Genomic DNA, 17967 nt, shown 5'->3' with positions numbered 1-17967 from the left:
TATTAATCCGAGTTCTTGGAAACCGAGTGCCCGTGGCTCCAGCCGTAACTGCAGAGCAGCGTGTGGCGAGCCCCCGGGGTGGCTGGGCGTGCGTGATGACCTGATGTGCACAGCCAGCCTTTAGCCCTTCTATATTTAATTATATCGTGACTATAGACATACAGCCCCATGTTAAAGGTGATATAATTTAATATTTTTTTATATATATTGGGAATGTTGTTGATGCTTTCTCCTCTTGTGGGACCTGGGGCTAATTTTCAAGCTCTGTTGTTGTGAGAAGGTGCAGTTAAACATCAAGAAGCATCCTCAGGTGTGCCGCAGGCTTAAATAACCTCACCGCCTTCCTGGAGCACTTTAGGTCTCCCACCAGCCTTTGACATGAACCACTTTTTGGTGTGACCCTTCAGAAAGTTACTCTGAAGCCTTAAAAAAAAGGGATGCAGGTAGAACACAGGACGAGGCTCATGCAAAGCTTCCCTGTGTGACTGCGGTCGACGTAAGGTCTTCGCGTGACCGTCCCCATCTGTGACGCAGGCTCTCGGCACCTATGGGTGCTGGGGAATGTATGCACGTCCCGCCATAGGAGGTCTTGCAGGACAGTTTGTCCATCAGGGCAAGCCTTTGAATTGCCCCTGGGAGTGGAAAGTGCTGCATTTACTGTAAACTCCTATAGACCCATGCTCGAAGTCGCTGGACGGTGCAGATGTTTGATGGCATATATTTATAAGCATTGCCTGTTGTTATAGAGCACCAGGAGATGGAAATGGGTTATACAGTGTCATAAATTATGCAAAGCACTAATTAAATGTTGTAATTGACATCCGAGTGTTTGATGGATGGCTTTAACTGTAGGAATCCTCTGCTTTTGAGTTTTAGCTGGTTAATTCTACCCTGCCCCACGATGTACTGAGGTACAGCTGGGCACTGAGGCAGCAGCTGGGGGAGAGGAGGCTTTCCAACCTTTCCCGTGTCCCTTATCCCAACAGATTCGTTGCGGGAGTTCAGCAGCAGGTCGGGAACGGGCTACGTCACTGAAGAGATATGGAAAAAAGCTGGTAAGTGTTTGCTGGTAACCTCAGCAAGGGATTCTGCTGGATCGGTTGAGGTAAACACAGATGCTGCAGATTTACTCTGCAGAAACAGGAGAAGCCCAGCTGCAGGAGCACCTCAGGACGTGCACATCTGGCCACCAGCTCCCCCGGCCTGGGTTTTCCAAAGGGCTCTGCCCCTTCTGTGCGGTGCCAGTGGAGATTCCGTGGGGCTGAGCCCAACCTCGCCGCTCCCAGGAGCGGTTGTGGTGCCGGTGCTGACCGTGACCCGCAGGGAACGTGCCGCTGCGCCTCGCTGTCTCTCGGAGGCTCACCCCGCTCCTCGGGCAGGTGGGTGAAGCTGCGCTCTTCTTCCAGAAGAAGCCGTGAACGAGGTGAAGCGCCAGGCCATGTCGGAGGTGCAGAAAGCAGTGGCGGAGGCCGAGCAGAAGGCATTTGAGATGATTGCCTCTGAGAGGGCTCGGATGGAGCAGACCATTGCGGACGCCAAGCGCCAGGCCACCGAGGATGCTTTCTTAGTGATCAATGAACAGGAGGAGTCTACGGAGGTAAGGTGCCAGAGGACATCCTAGGACAGGACTTTCAGAGACTCACAAAGTCTCCAGGTCCTGCCCAGCAGTGACTGGGAGCCTGCAGGTCCCCCATCCCTTTTCCGTTCGCTCTCCAATCCATAACTATAGGGATGCACTGATACCATAAAAAAAAAAAAACAAACCCCAAAACCTTTTGCTTTTGATTTTGCTGGCAGGGGAATCAGCCTAAACGGTGTCTGTGGCACCACCGGGCACCATGAGCTGGACCCAGTGTAACACCTAGGGATTTCCTGGGATTGAGGGAGGTGTGGAAGCAAAGGGAAAGGGATGCCGGTGGATGCAGCTCTCTGTTTAGCTCAGAAATCTGCTGTTGTGAGGGGTGCTTGACCCATGAAGAAAAGGAATTGCTGTTTGTGGGGTTTAAAATAGCGCGGGGGAGACGAGGCTGCAGGTGAAAGTACATTACCCCATGGTCTATACCATGCAGACCAGTCTGGTGCATATACATCGTCTTGAATCTTCTTGTTTCGCTGCCTCCCGAAACACGGGCCCGGGCAGTGTGTGGTCACCTCACCCCCCGAAATGCGCCCCACGCCTCTTGCTGTGCCGCTGCCACACGTACGGGGAGAGGTGGGGGGCGGCTGTCCCTGCCTCGTTACGCCTGATGAGGCATTTGCACGTTGGAAAAGAAGGGCTGACTCAGTTTGTCGTAGCCAGCAACACCAGCGGAATGGGTGTCTTGGAGAATTTCTTTCTGCTCCTCAACCGTTAATTACCTTCACTGTTGCTTGACTGGAAGCTCACTTCGTTAAGCTTTGGAGATGTCAGCTGGACTAGGCAAGGAGAATTGCATGGCTCATTCCTGCGCCGCATATCCCATCCGTGTGTGGTTTGCTTCTTGTTTTAATTTCTCTGCACGAATGCCAGGGCAGAGGCTTTGTTTCTGCCGAGCAAGAATCCGATGGGAACGTGGAGTTAATGTTCCCTGGGACGGCGTGGGCAGCAAGTCCGTTTCCCTGCTGCTGGGGGCTTTCTGTCCACCCTGCTGACCAGGGGTCGGGAAGGTCTGGTGCACGGCAGGAGCCATGTAAATATTAGGTGGTGTCACAGGGAAGCGCATCTCTACTATTGCCTGGTTAAATCACTGAAGGATGAATGCACCAGTCCGTAAACACATGACTGGGAGTGGGTGGAACTGCTTGGGGAGCCACGGAAGAAATGAGACAAGTCATGGTTTCTCCTTAGGGGAATATCGGAGGAGTCTCTTCCTCCTCCGGCCGTCCCAGGGAGCAGTGCGGGACCTCGGGAGCAGCCCCGTGTCCCCCTGCCAGCGCGGGCTGCGTCTCCCCAGCACCCAGAGCTCTTCTCGAAAGGCCACATTGAAAAGCTGTCACATATTCTGGCACGCCAAGTAACCTTTGAAATACGGTTTAAAAACACCACTTGAAGTGTAAACAGCTGTAAAGCAGTGACCCACTTTTCCAAGAGTTACCACAGGCTTTGATGAGGGGTTTGGTTTTTTTTTTTGGTCGCGAGTTTTGCTTCTCTCGGGAGACCGAGGAGCCTCGGGGACGCGCTGGCTCTGGAGCCGCTCGTTCCCCATCGGCTCGTTTTGCGCTTTGCTGCCCGTAAATCATCGCTGGGAGCTGGTGGCTCCGGTGCAGACCCCGGGAGCGGCGAATCTCACTGCCTTTCCCCACAACAGGGCCGTGCAATACAGGTCAGCACCTCCCACCACCCCGTTTTCCTGCTTTGACAGCTTTTTGCTCGGGGTGGCAGAAGCGGCGGCCAGCGAAAGGCGCCCTGTTAGGCGGGTTTAGAGGCCGGCAGGCTCCGGCGGAGGCTGCTTTTCCGCAGCTGAACTTGCCCTCCCCAGTATGCGGTTGCTAACGCACGAGTCCAGCTGCAGGAAAGCTAATCCGCCTGCTCCCCTCCTCGGAGCAGCTGCAGCCGCAGCTCCCGGCGCTGGCCCCTTGCCCCCGCGCTCGTAAGGAAGCGGTGGCACGCTGTAAGCCCACCAGCTGACGCCTCTCCCCGCGGCCAGAGGGGCTTTGCTCCACTTCCAGATTGAAGCTCGGGCTCTGGCAGTGCTTCCACCTGGCTGGGAGGCTTTCAAATGAGCTTTTTCTTTTCCAAATTAGCCTGCTCCGACCTCTTGTGCGGCTAGGCAGGGTGCAAAGCAAATGGTGCCTGTGCAGCACGCTGTAATCCCTGCAGAGAGCACTTGGCTGGGAGCGATACCAAAACAGAGCTGATTAAAACAGGAAATAAAAAGACCAAATAGCAGCATCTGCAAGCGTGTTTTTTAGTCTTTGCCTGCTGTTTCCTCTATGCGTTTGGGTGGTTCTAGGGGAGAGGATGTGACCGGTGCAGTCTGGCAGGCAGTTTGGGGCAGAGCAGAGGAGTAGGGGTTAGTACCCTTGGCAAAGGGCTGTGAAATAGCAGGAATTAATGGATTCCTCATTTAATATGACTAAATCTGGGCCAGAGGGGAATGAACGGTCCCCTCCAGAGCTGTTGAGTCAGCACCGTCCTGCAGCTCTTGGAAACTAACCCCATTTTAAAGTGCGGCGTCTTTGGTCTTGCAGAGTTGCTGGAACTGCGGTCGCAAAGCCAGCGAGACGTGCAGCGGCTGCAACATCGCCCGGTACTGCGGCTCCTTCTGCCAGCACAAGGACTGGGAGAGGCACCACCGAATCTGCGGCCAAGGCCTGCACGGCCAGAGCAAGCCGCTGGCTCTGCCCATGGGCCGATCGGCAGCCGCCGCCAAGAGCCTCGACGGTGTGCCCAGCCCGGCCCTCGACAAGACTTCAGCGACCACCTCCCGGTCCTCCACCCCGGCATCCGTGACAGCAATAGATACGAACGGACTCTAAAGGGGAAGTTTGGGTTCGGTCCATTTGATTAGTTTCCCTGGGTTGTTTTTTTTTTTTTAAGCCGAAAAAAATCCCACAGCGACTTGTATCACTTGGCACATTTGACACATCGCGCCACCTCCTCAGAGCGCTGATACTCGGGCTTTGCCGTCTCATTCTGCCTTTTTTCTTTTGTGGCTCGTGAAGAACTGAGGCCGGCCTTGCCCGCGGCGCCTGCCCGCCCATCGCTCTGCAGGGGGGTACCGGAGCAGCGTTCGGGACCTGGAGCGGGCCGGGCACTCGCTCGGGGGGACCTGGACTCAGTGAAGAGTGTTGCCGGCACACGCGGGAGATGCTGAGCCCCGTCCTCACGGGTCAGACGTGCTCAAGCTCCTTTCCTGAGGTGTCTGAGCCGCCTCCTCCTTCAGCTACCTTTCTGCCACAATATGCATCTATTTTTTTTCCTTGCTCTCAGACAGCGGTGTCTCAGGTGGCCGCGCTGGCTGCTTGTTGCTGTGAACAGACCGGAGCCGATTTCCCAGCAGGAACATCTCGTCCTCTAGTGCAATGGCAAGAGCCGAGCCCTCTTCTCTTCTCCTGCCTGTGGGTTGGCAGCTGAGGATTGCAGAGAGGGAGGAGAGGATTCCTCTGTTTTAAACCAAATGTCAGTACCGGGAGAGTACGGCTGGTCGCTTCTGGATGGCCTGGCTTCGATCCCGGTCTGCGACGGGACAGACGGTTGCATGTTACCCTGGGCGGGACCTTTGCTGGGGGAAAGCGCAGAGCGAAGCTGGGTTGGGTGCGGGCGGTTGTTGCCCTTCCCACCTGGGTACCGTTATTTTGCTATGCAGAAAGTGGGGTTTTTTGACTGCATGGAAGTTGTTGATTTGAGAGTTACTGCCGGTGTTTTTAACCACACAGATCCTCACGCGATTGCGATGGGTTATTTATAGTCTGTTCTCTCCACGTGCATTGGCCAAACTATGAAAATAAATGCAGGACACGGTGTGTGTCCCCCAGCCCCCGGAGTTCCTGCAGTGCTGCTCCGATGCCAGCTGCGCTCCTCTCCTCGGAGCTCCCCAGGGATGCGCAGCCACCGCCGCCTCCTCCAGCCTTCGGAGACCGTCCCAAAGGTGTCGGCTCAGAGAGTGAGGCCCCGCAGAGAGGCCATGGTCAGCCTGGGGAGATCCATCGCTCCGAGCGGCCCTGCTGCGGCGTGGAAGGAGGGACTCGGGGCAGTCCAAACCCTGCGATCGGCACCGACCCAGAGAAGGGCTGTTTCAGGGAGCAGCAGGGCTCAGCTCGGATGCTTCGTGGAGGTCAGCAGAGGCGCAGCCCCGGGGAGGGACGGGCACATGCCCTCTGGGAGCCGCACCGATTTCCCAGGTAGCGCACAAACAGGCTCCAGAAAACCATCTATTCAGCAAAACTGTGTTTGCGTGACTGGTTTTGTAGGACTGCTGAGCTGGAGCCCAATGAGGCGAGTAATTCCCAAATTATTTTTGATCACTTTTTCAATTGGAGGCGAATAATAGCGATCTAATGAATCATCAGTGAGTTTGCAGCGGTGGGGCTGGCTGCTGGCTGCCCAGGGGTAAACGAGCGAGCCACTGAACCAGCTTCGTCCCTTAGGGAAAGCTGTTTTGGAAGCTGCTGTCGTGGGATAGAGCGGGTGATTCCTGTGTCTGCCAGCTTTTACTAGGCAAAAACCAGCCACAAAGTCACCCGGTGTTCAAGACGGCTCTCGAGTGGCAGCTAGGACGGTCTCCTGTGTCCCCCAGGAGGCAGCACGGGGGCTCCTGGCTGCGGCCAAGGCCTTTGCACGGACACGGCTCCTGGGAGCCGAGCAGGATGGTGCTGAGCCGCTGGAGCCCTGGGTCGGGCTGGCACTCGGCTCTCCCTGACCTGCAGCAGTGGTGAGGCCGCAGCGACCTGTGGAAGGTGTCACCCAGCCCGCAGGTTTTACCCCAGGAGGGGCAGCGGGCTCAGCCCCAAACCGCAGCGGCCCCCGTGCTGCCTCGCGTGCTGCGCCCATCCCAACGGCCCCGGGAAGCGGCTCTGCCCGTGCTGCTGCAGCAAAGCTTAAAATCTGCTGCGTCGAGCGGGGAGGAGCAGCAAAGGCTTTGGGCTTGTGGGAGCACCGGGGCTGCCCGGGCACCCCCAGTTCTCTGCTGGGAGCCGGGAAGGGCTGAGGGGCTCTCCTGCCATGATGGGACACATGCGGATTCAGAGCTGCCTCAGGTAAATAAAGTCCGGTCGCGAGGTCCCAGTGCTCAGGGCAGTCCTGACCGTACGCTGTGGGTCAGCGCTGGCCAGCTGCCGCGAGGTCGGATGCAGAAAGAAGAGCAGGGCAGGGCTGGAAGAAAATGCTTGTAAATAGATTGTCTTCCATAATTCTCATGCAACTTTGATGGCCGTGTACTAAAATTAACTCCAGTGTAAATGAATGAAATACTAACAGTCATGATTAGAAAGATTGCTTCTTTTTCTTTTTTAACATGGAATGATAAATGTGAAATTCGGACATGGGATGACATTGGGTTGAGGTTTCTATTTTTTTTGACATTTAATTCTGTAATAGAAATTTGTTACTTCATTCCTGTGCATAACTTATTTAATGTCCTGTATAAAGGAACCCGAACTGTTACAGATGTATTTAGTTTGTTCTACTCAAAAGTAGTCAATAAAAAGACTATATTCATCATACAGCTCCCCCTTCCTCTCTCAGCAGGAGCAGAGGGGTTGCTGTGCTGCTCTGGTCGGCGTTTCTGCGGGAATGCTGGGGCAGTGGGAGCTGCAGGGATGGAAACTGCCTCCCCTGCGTGGTGATGCTGCTGCAGGTCCTGGGGGGAGCAGTGCTGGCAGAGCTGGCCTTCTGCCCTATACCCAGTAATTTTGGATTTCTTTGGGTTCATGTTTAAATGTGTTCATGTCTGAGCTTTTTAAATGTTCTTATTTTTTTAATTTGAGCACAGAACAGCCTGCCCGGTGCTGTTGCAGACAGCTTGCAGCCACTTGAGGATGCCCACTGCACCCACCTTTGCCTAATTGATGATTTCGGGCTCCAGGCTGCTGCAAACACTAACCCAGGGGTTAAGAAATGGGAAATTGGGGACCAAACCCCACACTAGTCTGGGGACGCTGCTGGTGTTCCCTGGAGCCAGCCGAGCTGGCAGCTCAGGAAGCCCAAAGCCGAAAGCAGCTCTGCCAGGTGTGGCTGCCCTAGTGCCCATCTCTCACCCACGCCGGCCGTGCCTGGCCCAGCTCGTCCCTTGCCCATGGCGCAGCTCTGGCCCCGGCCCTTTCCTGGTCCCCTTGTGTCTGGCTCCCGTGGGGGGAGCAGCTGCCCCAGCAGTGCGCTGGAGTCGCCTCCGCTGCCCCGTGATCAGGGCAGGTTTGGCTTGGGCCAGGGATGTTAGCAGTTATTAATAATTAGGTAAATAATTGGGCACTGGGAAGATGGGTCCCCATTGGACCGGGCCAGGCTCTGTGCTCTGTCCCGGGGGGGCATTTGCTGTTTGCCTGAGCATGGGCTGGGGTTTGGCTGTGCCCCCTCCGAGCTGGTGGCAGTGGCTGCTATCCCTGCTCCTCCGAGGAGGAGCTTTCCTGATCCCACCTCTGCAGATTGCCCCCCCCCCCCCCTCAGCCAGGTCACCGTCCCTGCAGCCCAAACCGGGGACCCTCTGGGAAGTTCCTGCTGGGGCAAGGCCCAGCCTTCCCACCCCATTGTGGCCCCACTGTACCGGGGGGGGTTACACCATACTGGACATGCCCACAGCCCCAGGATGGAGCTGTACCCACTGCACCTGTGGGGTGGGGCAGAACCAGTGACATTAATTAGTGTTGCTGGGGATGCCGCTGGGGAACAGAGTGGAGGGGAATGGGGCCAGGTACCCTGGCAAGCGAGAGTTGCGTGTGCAGGCAGAAGGTGTGGGTGAGCCAGGTGAACCCCACCGGGTGTCAGGGACAGGTAGGGCACAGGGTGGCATTTTCCCTCCCCAGCCCCGCTCACCCTTGGTACCGCTGGCTCCAGGCTGCTCCCCGCAGCGTTTTACAGGAGCTCAGCGGCAGATCTGCGGCTGCTGCACCAGCAAAGTAACCCTGAGGGAGCACCCCACGGACCGGGTGGGCTTTATCCACTGCAGCCAAGGGGGTTCCCCACTCACCGCATGCCCCCGCCACCATTAATTCAGCTACAAGCTTGTTCTGGCAGCACTGACGCTGGTGCTGACTCTGGGGTATGGTACCTAAGCCGCAGGATGAAGCAACGGAGCCCCGAGCCACGCTCGCCTTCCCCAGGAGGTGTGCAGTGGTTTATTGGGGGTGTACACAGCCATGGGCACAGCTGGGGGGGGGGGGGGGGGGGGGGGGGGGCAGAGTCCAGTCTCAAAGCCACTGCAATGGCTGCAGCGTGGCCAGGGACAGATCTGGCACGCCTGGCTAGAAATTTTTTTCTTCCCCCCCCCCCCCCCCCGCCCATAAAACACTATTCACAACCCGGCTCCCCGGGCAGTCACTGCTGGCCCAGGGTGGCTCTGGTGGGCCGGGCGTAGCGATGTCACAGTTGGCCAGAGCCATGTCCCCCCACTCGTCTCAGCCCCCGTGGAGCCTTAGCCTGTCCTCAGAGCCCGGAGGAAGAGGAGCACAGGGAGGAAGAGGAGCTGGGGGGCAGGAAGGGCTGAGGGACGCAGGAAGCAGAGCAGTGCTCCCCCAAGGGCTGGGCGGCCCCCCCCCCCCCCCCCCCCCAGCGCGGCTCCCACGAGCCTTGCGGGGAACGTCTCGCTCCCCTGGGCAGCACAAAGACTGTCCTGGGGGGGGATAAATAAATAAATAAACATGAAAAGAGCAAAAGGGTAAAACACTGCCAGGGACAACGGGCGGGCAGCTCCCACGCAACCGCAGGAGGGAACAAGGGACAGGAAGGTGACGAACGCGAGGGAAGGCGACGGCTGTGCCGAGGGCTCTGCATCCTTCTGCATGCTCTCGGCGTCCGGGGTCAGTTGTTGTTCATGATCCACCAAGATGCTGGGGGAGAGAGGGAAGGGGTCAGGATGTGCCGGCAGTGTTAAGTGGGGAGGGGGATCTGGGGTGGCAGGGACGGGGGATCCGGCCCTGCTCGGGGACAGCTGGGGCTTTTCTGCGGGGCCCCAGCACCTGGCGCTGAAGCACCCACCGCCCTGGGGAGCGCGGCCACGGCACAGCCGAGAGCTGGGCGACTTCTGCAGGGGGGCACTGGGAATGTGGCCGGTGGGACTGGCAGCTCAGGACGAGCACCACCAGCGTGGGTTATAGTCCAAATTAATCTGCGTTTCATGGTATTTTACACAAGATCCAAAAGTGATAGCAAACCGGGGCTTAATTTGGTCTTATCTGTCACCAGGCTCTCCCAGTTCCTCACGCCTTGCCCAGATTTCTCTTGGTACCATGGAGAATGTGCCTTTCCCTGAGCTTTCCCTGTCCCTCCTGTGCCTCAGCACCCCTGAGCTGTAAACCTGGACGTGACCACTGGACATGCCCAGGAAGGTCAGTGCTTTGCAGAGCAGGCTCAGGGTGAGGGGGAAAAAAAAAAAAAAAAAAAAAAGAGGCATCAGGTGTATTCGAGACAGGGCTCAGCTCATCTGCTGCCCCAGGAGTGCCCCCCGCTGTCCCGGCTGCAGAGCAGCCCCCAGGTAGGGCAGGGGCCCCCCAGAGCTGCCAGCACACACAAAAAACCTGCCAGGGGAAACGGGTCTCACTCTGGTTTGAAAAACACAACCACCACCACCACCCAAAAAAAAAAAAAAGCCAATCTTCTGCTCTGGAGGGAGCCAAGGCGCCTGTTCCCTGCACTGCTCCTACCCTCTGCAGAGCACCCAGAGCAGGAGCCTGGCACGCTGGGGGTCCTGCAGCCCCCCCAAGCCGGTCCCACGGCCTCCCCTCACCTGGGAAGAGCATGGTGGTCAGCAGCTCCGGGGACTCCAGCAAGCTGATGATGGCCCGCTGGAAAGTCTTGCTGCAGCTGGACTGCAAGTGGCTGTAAAGCGGTGTGCAGGGTCAGCAGGGTGCAGGGCTTGTGCGTGCGCGCGTAGCAGAGCGGCTGTGCGCTGGGTCCCTGCCCACGCACGGGGGGGACAGGGCTGCTTTTGCACCACCCAGAGCAGGACATCCACTCCCACCCTGCTCCCCAAAGCCTTTATCAGGGTGCTCAGCGGGTTCCTGGGGGAGCCCCAAGAGGAACCCCCCCCCCCCTTCACCCCCCCACCCCAGAGCATCCAGACCCAGCCCCGCACAGGGAAAGCCTCCAACCTTCTCCACGAAGTCACGTCCTGCCAGAACTCGTAAAGGATGAAGCAGGCCTCATCAGTCAGCTTGCAGGCGGACACGCTGCGGGGACAAGAGCCACCCTGAGATGGGGCCTGGCAAGCCAGCACGGTGCGGCCACGTGGGTCCCGCCAGGCCCGGGGGCGAGGGGCACAGGTCCACAGGCGAGCCTCACCACGAGGCTTTCAAAGAGCAGTCTGGATGCATCCACAATGTGGGGCTGCCGGGGCTGGCACACGGCTCCAGGGGATCCCAAATCCCAATCCGTCACGCTTCGCAGTTCCTGCAGCCAGGCAGCAGAGGAGCTTTACAGCTATTCAACTGGTCCTCACTGGTGCCCAGAAATCAGCGCGTTAAGTGTTTTATTAAGTATTTCCTGGCACGTCCCTAGCAGTGCAGCACAGAGCCCGACGAAGGAGCTCGTCCTTCCAGCCCTTTCAGTAGGTGTGCTCATCCCTCACCCTTCAGGCAAAAAGAAACTGAGGCATGAGAGGAAGGACCTGAGATCACAGCGCGAAACCACAGCTCGCTGCCCCCCGAAGCGACGCTGTTCCGCCATGCAATGCTTCCCACGCTCCCTCCTGCCGGAAGAACAGGCTGGGGCTTTCTCCAGACCATGGGAAGACAGAGGGGGAAGCAGCAGGGAGGTGAGAGAGCAAGACTCGGGGTGCAGGGCCTGGGGAACCATCTGCACTCAGCTGCAGCAGCATCATTCATTCCAGCTGAGGATGAACATTTCCTCCAGCTGCTGCTAAGGGCTGCAGGAAGGGACCAAGCCCTGGAGGGGGGAGAGCAGAGCGGGTCACCCGGCAGCTCAGAGGCTGCGTCCCCCTGTACGAGGGCCACAAGGAGCTTTGCAATTCCCTGGCATGAACCAGGACAGTGGAGTCTCCCTGGGCTTTGCCCCAGCTTTCTGCTCATGCGGAGAGCCTGCCCATGCGATGCTATCCAGTTGCCTACACTAATAGTTGTCATGACAGAAAAGCCCATCAATTCCAAAGGAAAAAAATACCATTCTCTCTGCCACACGTGTCAAAACAAATATCTTCCTTTTGTGTGGACTGAAAATGCAATTTTGTGCTGTTGGAACTGAAGAGCTGAAAAATGACACTTTAAACGGGAACAGCACGAGCATTTCCCGCTGAAAGTGGCTTGAAATCTCCCGTGGGAGAAGGAAAGCGCCTCTCGAAGAGCAGCTGTGCAATCTCCAGGGACACGCTGTCAATGGCGCGTCGCTGAAGTCAGACCTGGGCTCTGTCCCCAGCTCTGTTCGGAGCTCTGGGGCAGCGCTGCGGGGCAGAGCCTTGGTCTCACGCGGGGGTTAGCTTCAGGTGCTCACGGCCGCTTCCCACCAGCACTACACACACTTCACTTCAGGCAATGCTGTGACGTGAGCTCTCCCCTTGACTTTCCCCCATTACTGTCAAGTCCTTCAGTGCTGGAGGAACACACACGTTCTGTTACACATGCATGCCACAGCCACTTGTGCTAGCATAAAAACCAGCTTCGTCCTTGCCAGACGCCGACGAGTGGTTCTTGCTGGGGGAACCTGCGGCAGGAGATGGAACGGTACGGCAGCCAGAGACACCGCTGCAGCTGTGACACCGTCCTGTCCTCTCTGCGAGGCCAAACCTCCGCACACCAAGCCAACTGGCACACAAAATCCTTTTTTCCCCCAAGGGTGCTGTGTTAAAAGCCCCTGTTTCTGGGCGGGCCACGCCACAAACAGCCCCACCACCCTCCACACTTACTGCAGGCAGCTGCTCTGCCCGGCGGTGACCTCCGTGTAGGACCTGAACGCCTGGCAAAACTCCTCAACGCTGCTTGTTGCCACCGAGATCTGCCTCTTCGCCACCAGGATGTGCTGTGAAGGGACAGTGGACCAGCGGCATCAGGGACTAATCTGTGCCCTCCCTGCTCCCAGCCTGCTGCAGGACCAGGCGGTGCCGAGTAAATGCAGCGCTGCAGGGGAAGCCGCAAGAAGGGGCTGGCAGCACAATGCTGGGGACAACGCCAACATAAAGTGGCTTCTTCCTACCTGAGCAGGTTGCCTTTACAACGAGGACCGCACCAACAGGAGATACTCCATCCCCTCGTGGTAGGGTCCTGCTTTGGGGCTGCTACAGTTCCCTGTGTCCTTCCTCCAGCAGGAAGGGGCTTCGGGATCCCTCCACTGGGGCTCTGCATGCTCTGTGGGTGCTCAGAGCAAACCTGGGGGATTTGGGCACTCACAAGCAGGGCGCTGCCTTCCTCTGGGCTGCCCGTGGGCACTGCCTGGGGCTTTCATGGACCTGATGGAGCTGCCTTCGTCCTGTGGATGGGCCCACCCGCAGCTCACAGCTCTGACTCCCATCCTGCTACATCGCCGGGCAGCAGACCCCCCGCCAGACCGAAGCCAGCAGCTCACCCAGGTGACTCCAGTCTCGGGGCACAGGGGCTGTGCGAGCACACGCGTATGCAAGAGAGAGAGGATCTGTGCACACTACAGGGTTACCTGCAAACAACAAGCAGCAAGACAGGGACTTACGGCGTCTCTTCCTTTGCACATCGCTTCCTCCTTCAGCGGCTCCAGGCATGGGCTCTGCATGTAACACCACAGGAAAAATCATCGTGACTGGGAGAAATTTGCCACAAGATAAAACGTGGCAGTAACCCACAGCCCAGCCCAGCTCAGCATGACGGGTACTGCTCTGGGGACGTTCCTTTGGGAACCTGGGGGAGAACAGGGATGTGACCTGCACATCTGTGGGGCTCGGCGAGCCCAGACTGGCTTGTCAGATCCACACAGACCATGGAGAAGACAGGGGAGGGTCAGTAGACCTGAGGGGAGAAGGGGGGCTTTGGAGACAGCTAGGGATGAGCAGCTTTGCAAGTCTGGGTCTGGTGAATGGGTGTAGCTCTCTAACGATGCCAGGACCAAATACCAGGGCCACTGGCACGGGGAGAGGTCCCAGCACCGACCCGGCCAGCACAGAGGTGCGGGGCAGTTCCCAGCCCACCTTCCCTCTGCCACGCACCTTGCACTCTAGTTTCTCGATGAGCTGCTGGAGCCTATTGATCTGCGCCATCCACTGGCTGTTGTCTTCAACACAAATGCCTGCAAGGGAAGGGCAGAGAGATGTCACCAAAAAAGCTTGCTTTTGTCATTGCAAAAACTTGCTCAAGAGCCAGAAAACCACAAAAGCTTCTAAACCTCTGATTTAAACAAAAAAAATGGACTTGATTTTCTCCTGAAATTTTTCCCACTGCTCAAGAGACACAACATCCCCCAGAAGCTCCAGCTGGCATCTGGGTATGATGGTCCAGGCTCTGTCCTGGACAAGCCCCCGCTGTCCCGTGCTGCTGCCCCCACACCCACTCCAGGCTCCAGCAGAGCAGAGGCACCAACCCGAGGGGTGGCCAGGCTGCAGATACCTGTCGTTAGCATCCCGGAATAGGGGTCTGTTGGGGAAAGACAGACGTTCTTCTGTCCTCTGCGCCCACATCGTCTCCCTGACCTCAGGCCAACCAAAGTCTCAGATTTCTTTACGTCCTTTCTGAAAGAATGAAATGCAAAAGGAAGGGTTGGAGTCATTCGCTATATGGGTCAGCTTCACAGCGGGCTTGGAAAGGGCAGATCCTGCTCTCAGATGTCCCTCCCAGGGGGACCCATGAGTCCCGCCCCGTGCTGCAGCCCCCACAAGCGATGGTGGGGATGTCCCACCCCATTACCTCTCCCGTCCCGCCTGCTCTTCCACAGTGTCCACAGCACACTCGAGCGAGGCCTGCAGGGACTGCAGCTGGTGCATGGTTTCCCGCAGCAGAAAACGGGTCAGGAACTGCTCCATCTTTGAGGAGGTCTCGTACCTCTGTGGGGAAGGGGAGAGGATCTGTCAGATGCCTCTGGCTCTGCGTGGGGGGAGCAGAGCCACGTCTGGGAGGGGTTGGCTCTTAAATAAACCCAAGGGGGTGGATTCCAATCAAATTTTTAGTTATTGTACGAAATGATGACACTGTAGGACAAAAGCATCCTCTAGGTGCGTGCGTGTGAGGTCACAACAGGGAATGCACAGTGGACACCCCCCATCCTGGCCCAGCACCCACAGCCCCAGGCGCGTGGAGGACCGCAGATGGACGCTCCCAAGCCGCAAGGTAAAGGACACAGCCCCCAGCTCGGGGAGGGCTCCAGGGCTGGCAGAGCATCCCTTGCTGTACCCAACGGTTCACATGCTGCTCTGCCTGCACCGGGCTCTTGGGACGAGGCTGGTGGGGCTGAGAGCCTGCAGCAGCCCCCCGGGCACAGGCAGCCCCTTCCAGGGAGCACCCCACCGCTGGCAGGACAGGGCAGCGGGCTGGTTTCATGCCCTCTCTCCCCGGGAAGACAGCGCCAAGCCTCTCTGCTCTGACAGGAAGAGATCCCTACTGAATATGCAATGTGCATCTGTGCACCCCACAGCCCGTCCCCATGTCACCTGCCAAGCGTGAGTGACAGCCCCCACGAGCCCTGGCCCGTCTGGAGGGGTGTCTGGCAGGAACACGGGGCTGCGTGCCCTTTCCTCACCACCTTCCTCCCCGGTCTGACGTGCAATGTGTGCACCACGGGCGTTAGCGCTGGGTGCATGTAAAGGGGTCCAGGGGACATGCAAGAAGCGCTGGGGAGAATGAAGGGGTCACTGTGCATCCTGACAAGAAGGCAAGCTGGCCTGGAGGGCACCCACACAGTGGGTGAGGATGCACGCCATGCCCCAGGAGCATGTCTGAGAAACACGGAGAGCTGGGGAAGTGCCTGGACACACATACAGGCACCCCAAACTCCTTCCTTCCTTTCCACTGTGGCCGCAGACCCTCTTGGGCAAAAATCTAGGTGCAATGAACAGCCACAGCCCAGATCATGGCTCCTTTCCCCATGCTATGGGTTCTGCTAGCAGCACCATTCCTTGCAGCCTGGGCCAACCATTCTCCTGTCCAGTTTTCACTTGCTTCCTTAAAACCACCTGGAGTTTTGTCCTTGCACTGTCAGACATCCCAAGGGGCTGGGGAAAATCTCCAGGCCCCCAGGGATGGAGACAAGGTACCCAAGGAGGGATGCTCAGCGAGGCAGGGAGCAAGGAGGAGGAAAGGCTGAGGCACGCACCCAGAGACAGACACTTCTAGAGCAGGCACAGCTGTCCTCCGCTGGGGCTGAGCCGCAGCCTCCCCTGCAGAGCAGGTACCTCTGCCTGGTTTGTCCCCACGAGACTCCTCTTGTTCCACTGCAGGGTGAGGGTCTTCCTCCCTCCCCGGTGTCCCTCCGCAGTGCCAGTCATGCCAAAGCCCGCAGTCATCGTAGACAATGGCAGCAGCTTCACCCGGGCAGGCTTTGCTGGCCAGAAGAAGCCCAAGTTTGCGCTAAGGACCATGTCGCTGCACCACTGCCGTGCAGGCACGACTTGGGAGACCCAGTGGGATCCCACCACCGCTGAAAGCACGGCAGGCTTCGCCGTAGCACCCAGGACTTACCCACTCAAGCACGGCATCATTGAGGACTGGGATGGCATGGAAAACCTGTGGAGCCACCTCTTCTCCTGTGGCCTGAAAACTCCTCCAGAGGAACAGCCGGTGCTCGTGGCTGACTCCCCGTCTTGCCCTTCCACCAGCAGGGAAAAGGTGGCGGAGGTGCTTTTCGAGAGCTTCGGGGTGCCAGCCCGGCACATGGCTAACATCGGGTTCCTTTCCCTCTGTGCCTATGGCAGAGTCACTGGCCTGGCCGTGGAGGCTGGGGCAGGAGTGTCCCACGTCACCTCCATCTGCCTGGGCCAGACCTGGAGGGAGGCCACTTACCGCCTCGGGGTGGCTGGTGGCTTCCTCTCCAGCTACCTGCACAGCCTGCTGACGGAGAGCCCCAATGACCCCGCAGTGCTGAAGGCCTTGAAGAAGACAGTGATCCAGCTGAAGAAGCAATGCTGCTATGTCTCCATGGACTACGAAGGAGACCTCCATGACCAAGGTTACCATCATCCAGCCAGATTTCAAGCCCCTGATGGGCACTGGATAACCCTAGACAAGGAATGATTCTGCTGCCCGGAGCCGCTCTTCCAACCAAAGCTACTCCACCAAAGCTCCCTAGGGCTCCACCACTTGGCCTTGCAGAGCCTCCAGAAGGTACCCGACCACGCCAGGAGGGACACGGTGGGTAACATCGCACTGTCAGGTGGCTCCTCGATGTTTCCTGGCTTTCCCGAGAGGATGTGCTTAGAGTTGAACACCCTGTTCCACAGCATGGGCTGCCAGATTCAGGTCCTGGCAAGCCCGGAAAGGGACATAGCAGCCTGGGTGGGGGGCTCCATGGCAGCATCACTCACATCCTTCCAGTATGTATGGATGGCAAAGGACCAGTCTCAGGAGCACGGTGCCAAGTACGTACATGAGATATTCCAGTAGGCCGATGATGACCATGCATTGAAAGCATCCCACCAGCAGGACACAGCTCCCGCTGCAGGAGGACGGTCTCTGAAACACAGCCTTGCTCCGGGCAGAGCTGCAGCAGCAGTAGAGTCCGAGGGCCAGCTCCTGCGCTGCTGCAGGCGTGCGAAGTCAATTCAAATGCTCCAAAAGAAAACTGGTTTTCATTGACACTCCGGGTTATTTCTGTGCCTACCCACCATCACTCTAAGAAGCATGTGTCCGATCAGGCTGCCACCACAACCACAGCTCGTGCTGAGAATGCGGGCATCGCCAACTGTCTGGGAACAGCCGGTTGCCAACCAAGCCCTGGCACTCCAGGCTGGAGGCCGTGCATGTCTGCAGCAAAGCTGTCCTTTTCGAATGCCCTGCCTGCAGCTGCCAGCGTGGGGAAGGGGAATGCTCCAGCAGGCAGGAAATCTCCTTCCAGCAGTCAGTGCAGCAGGACCCCGAGGTCCACAGGGAGCCACAGGGGTGGGAGGAACGAGCTGAGGAGGAGAAGGTCCACGCAGCGCCTGCACTGCCGCAGCTTTACTATGGCAGGTGATTTCTGATCTTGGCACTGAAGCAGCTCAGCACTGGGCACAGAGCTGGTGAAAACCAGGAAACTGAATTCGCTTTTTGTAATTTTGGTATAAAGGTCATTTGGTGCTTCAGGGAGTCGAGTCAGCTCACTGAACGGGCAGAAAAGCACTCACCTGGCTTTGCTGCTGCTTTAGTGAACTGACTCAGCTTAGCAGACAGTTAAAAAAGGATCAGAGGTTGCACGGGGGAAGCAGCTGGGAAGCACTGCCCAGCTGCCATAGCAGA

General features: G+C 57.9%; 4 protein-coding genes across 7 annotated transcripts in view; 2 read left to right on the top strand and 2 right to left on the bottom strand.

The window, feature by feature from the left end:
* The window catches only part of CBFA2T2 (CBFA2/RUNX1 partner transcriptional co-repressor 2), a 66069-nt gene extending 58928 nt beyond the window's left edge, over positions 1-7141 (top strand). For both annotated transcript variants that reach the window (XM_075768534.1, XM_075768535.1), the window contains exons 9-11: positions 987-1055; positions 1407-1597; positions 4171-7141. In XM_075768534.1, the coding sequence (XP_075624649.1) occupies positions 987-1055; positions 1407-1597; positions 4171-4458 (548 nt within the window). In that variant the 3' untranslated portion in view covers positions 4459-7141. The remainder of the gene's footprint in view (positions 1-986; positions 1056-1406; positions 1598-4170) is intronic.
* PXMP4 (peroxisomal membrane protein 4) overlaps positions 1-17967 on the bottom strand; it is a 78204-nt gene that overhangs the window by 18700 nt on the left and 41537 nt on the right. The window lies entirely within an intron of this gene.
* The window catches only part of NECAB3 (N-terminal EF-hand calcium binding protein 3), a 28683-nt gene continuing 19624 nt past the window's right edge, over positions 8909-17967 (bottom strand). For all 3 annotated transcript variants that reach the window (XM_075768540.1, XM_075768541.1, XM_075768539.1), the window contains 8 exons: positions 14449-14585; positions 14152-14273; positions 13755-13834; positions 13265-13318; positions 12489-12601; positions 10723-10800; positions 10359-10450; positions 8909-9462 (listed from right to left, as the gene is read on the bottom strand). In XM_075768540.1, the coding sequence (XP_075624655.1) occupies positions 9434-9462; positions 10359-10450; positions 10723-10800; positions 12489-12601; positions 13265-13318; positions 13755-13834; positions 14152-14273; positions 14449-14585 (705 nt within the window). In that variant the 3' untranslated portion in view covers positions 8909-9433. The remainder of the gene's footprint in view (positions 9463-10358; positions 10451-10722; positions 10801-12488; positions 12602-13264; positions 13319-13754; positions 13835-14151; positions 14274-14448; positions 14586-17967) is intronic.
* ACTL10 (actin like 10) lies at positions 16021-17426 on the top strand. Its single transcript, XM_075768542.1, is given in 1 exon segment — positions 16021-17426. A coding segment is annotated over 1 exon segment (1116 nt). The 3' UTR covers positions 17137-17426.

The sequence above is a fragment of the Balearica regulorum genome, chromosome 16, assembly GCF_011004875.1.
Source record: "Balearica regulorum gibbericeps isolate bBalReg1 chromosome 16, bBalReg1.pri, whole genome shotgun sequence".
In the NCBI taxonomy this organism is placed as follows: Eukaryota; Metazoa; Chordata; class Aves; order Gruiformes; family Gruidae; genus Balearica; species Balearica regulorum.
Note: the sequence above shows the minus strand (reverse complement) of the source record. Positions and strands in the feature narration are given on the sequence as shown.